Here is a 3,400-nt window from a genome sequence, read left to right as displayed (position 1 = left end):
CCCCCCCCCCCCCCCCCAGCCACAGCCAAGAGGTCCCCCTCACCCATTGGGGATGTCTTTCCCTGCAGGCAAGTTCACCTGCATCGAGGTGAAGTTCCACCTGGAGAGGCAGATGGGTTACTACCTGATCCAGATGTACATCCCCAGCCTGCTCATCGTCATCCTATCCTGGGTCTCCTTCTGGATCAACATGGACGCAGCACCAGCCCGGGTGGGCTTGGGCATCACCACTGTGCTCACCATGACCACGCAGAGCGCCGGCTCCCGTGCCTCCCTGCCCAAGGTCAGTGCTGGCTCCATGCCGGGCTCCTGCACCGCAGCCTGCCGGGGACACCCGGGGTGTCCGCTGCTGCCCCCAGTGCCCCACGGGCAGGGGAAGCCTTCCCTCGGGAACGGCTGACTCTGTAGCCTTGCCGGCTGGGGCACCACGCGTGCCAAGGTGGAACACGGCACTGCTCGGCCAGGTGAACTCTGGCCCATGTGTTCCAGCTGAGAGGGCTCCTGTGCAGCAGGGCGAAGCTGGGGGATGAGTGAGGTGGGGAGCAGCAGGTCCTTGAGCCCCCTTGTCTCCCTCGCAGGTCTCCTACGTGAAGGCCATCGACATCTGGATGGCCGTGTGCCTGGTCTTTGTCTTTGCCGCCTTGTTGGAGTACGCAGCCGTCAACTTTGTCTCCCGCCAGCACAAGGAGTTCATGCGCCTCCGCCGGCGCCAGCGGCGGCAGAGGATGGTGAGTCCCTCCCACCACCGCTGTCATGATATCTGCCCATCCTCAGCCACCGAGGGGACACCCCGGGGCTACAGGGCCAGTTTCTCAGCCGCCACCAAGGCAGGGCTCAGTGCTGGGCTGTGTCCCACCGCCCGGGGCTTGCAGCCGGCTCCTCCAGCACATCAGGAACCCACAGTCATCGCAGTCCTTCTGCCTGCCTGAGCAGCACACTGCGCAGCACCCATGGGTGCCCCACGCCCTGCCAGCACAAACGTGCCCAGGGTGCCGTCATCCTTCTGCCGGGGGACCTCCTCGAGTTCTGCTTCCTCTAAAAAAGCAGCAAAATAAGCAGCAAGGGTGGGGGAAACAGCCTTTCCCCTTACCTGCAGCCCCAAACCTGGGCTCCTCGCTGTGCCGCAGCGGTGACAGGAGCTCTGTGCTGCATCAGGGCGGTGAAGCACCAAGGGGACCTGGTGGCAGCCAGGGACAGGGTCTGGGCTGCAGACGGGAGCACAGCAGAGCCTGGAGAGGCAGTGTCCCACACTCACAGGACAGCCCTCCCCTCCGTCAGCCCATCGGCGCAGGCGTCAGGCCTGCGGGATGCTCAGGGAAGGCACGCGACTGCCCCACTCTCATTTTCCTGCTGTAAGCACACCGCGAGGCACCAGACCTCCACGGAAAACATGAGGACACATATACAGCACACAGGGTCACAGTGCCCTATGCAGCCAAATCTCTTCAGCATGTGCTGAAGACAGATCCTGGTGCCCGGGCACTGCTAGAGGGGCTTTTCCCCCCTACGCGGAGCCCCTGTCCCCCTGCTGTCCCCATCCCGGTGCCCAGAGCCACTGTCCCCGGGGCCAGGGCAGAGCCATCGGTCACCCGCTGTCCTGTTTCTGTTTGGTGCGCACTGTCGGATGCCAAAAGGGCCTGAGCAGCGGGACGGCCAGCCTGGAGTCCCTGCGGCAGCTGAGCGGCCGGCACGGCGGCGAGCACACCTACGCAACGCTCTCGCAGCTCTCCAGCTCCCGGGTAAAGCACGACCCTCCGGCAGCTCCCCCCTTCCTTCCCCGTGCAGTGCAGCGCAGCACACCCCCAAGCCAGCCTCACACCCCGCACCCCCCCTTCCCCAAAACAAGCCCCTCAGGAGCCGGCCCCGGGGGCCAGCAGGGGCCCACGGAAGAGGCAGGGCAGTGATTTGCGCAGCGCGTGTGCCCGTAGGATGGAGCTGCTGCTCCCTAGGCTGAAAAGAGATTTGCGCGAGGGATGGGAATGGAGCAGATTTCCCTGCAGACACCCCTGCTCCGTGCCTCAGTTTCCCCTTATGCAAAGCAGCCCCCTGTGCCGAGGGATGAGTGATGCTGGGGCAGACCGATGGCCACCCCTGGGCTGCTGCCCAGCTCCCCCAGCTGTGCCCACACCTCTGGCAGGGGGAGGGCTCTGCCTGCCCGGCTTCCCCGGGTTTGAGGCACACGGGGCTGCCCACAGTAGCCCCAGCACAGGCACTTGCTTGGGGCACCCGGGCACTTTGCAGCTTGAGGGGTAGGCAGGAGCAGTGGGGCAGGGCAGACCAGCCCTCCCAGTCTGCCATCTCCTCCTCCGAACACCCTGGCTGCTGGCTCCCTGGGTTGGGGGAATAGCTGCTGACCCCCAGGGCACCCTGGTTCCCCCCTCCTGCCGTGTCCCTCTGGAGTGGCCGCAAGCGCTCAGCCTGGGACAGGGGAATAAAACTCTGCTGCTATGAGAACTCATCTCAGCAATTTGAGCCGCTGGTGCTCTTCCCACTGAGAAATCTTGCTTAGCCGGCGGATTTCTGAGTTAAATAAAGATGCCAGGGCGCAAGCTCTCCGCATGAGAGCCCCCTTGCCGGCTGAGCGCCTGTGCAGGCTGACCTCAGCGAGGAGCTTCTCTCCGGGGTTTGGAGGGCAGTGCCGATCTGAGATGGCGTTTGGGATCCGGCACCCGGGCTGCGTGTGGGCACGGCGCGAGGCGAGGGGCTGGCCTGCAGCACGTTCCGGGAGAAGAGACCCACCGCCGCCAGATGTGGCACTGGCGTTGCAGAAGGAGGATGAGCCACAGGGACCAAATGACTGGCCAGAGGGCTCAGTGAGAAGCCAGACATGCAGCCCGGGCTTGCATGTGCTGGTCCCTCGCCAAATCTTTGCGCACACACAACACACACTCCCACACCCTCCGGATAAAAGAGACAAGTCACTAATGATGCACAGCTGCGGCTGGGGAGGAGCGCGAGCACCGCTGGCCGGCACCGAGGGGCTGCCACATGCCACAAATGATGGCTGCGGGCTGTGATCTGAGGGCGAGGAAAGGTGCCCAGCTCTCACGGCACTTTTGCTGGCTTGATGGTGGGCATGCAGCCCCGCAGGCATGCAGCCCCATGGGCACGCTGCCCTCTCTGCAGCCTCCGGCCACCATGGGGGGAGATGGGGTCAGCAGGGACAAGGAGACCAGCGAGGACTCCAACTCTCTCCACCTCCCTCCTCTGCTGCACCGGGCAGCCCCCGCCAAGCAGCCATGAGGAGAAACAGGGGTCTGTGCCTTTGGAGGCACCGGGAGGCCCTGCGAGCCCTGATGGTAGCCAGGCTCCTGTATCCCTGCCCAGCTCTACCCTAGCAAGCTGCCTGCCCCCTCCTATCCACCAGCACAGGCACGCTTCCACCCTGCAGCAAACATGG

General features: G+C 64.7%; 1 protein-coding gene across 1 annotated transcript in view; it reads left to right on the top strand.

The window, feature by feature from the left end:
- Positions 1–3,400, top strand: part of GLRA4 (glycine receptor, alpha 4) — a 6,186-nt gene that overhangs the window by 2,014 nt on the left and 772 nt on the right. The window contains exons 6-9 of the mRNA XM_009889310.1: positions 69–283; positions 579–728; positions 1,635–1,739; positions 2,583–2,680. Coding sequence (XP_009887612.1) covers positions 69–283; positions 579–728; positions 1,635–1,739; positions 2,583–2,680 — 568 coding nt within the window. The remainder of the gene's footprint in view (positions 1–68; positions 284–578; positions 729–1,634; positions 1,740–2,582; positions 2,681–3,400) is intronic.

Source organism: Charadrius vociferus, unplaced genomic scaffold (assembly GCF_000708025.1).
Source record: "Charadrius vociferus isolate BGI_N301 unplaced genomic scaffold, ASM70802v2 scaffold7, whole genome shotgun sequence".
Lineage (NCBI taxonomy): Eukaryota > Metazoa > Chordata > Aves > Charadriiformes > Charadriidae > Charadrius > Charadrius vociferus.
The sequence above is the reverse complement of the archived record's forward strand: the minus strand, read 5'-3'. Positions and strand labels throughout refer to the sequence as shown.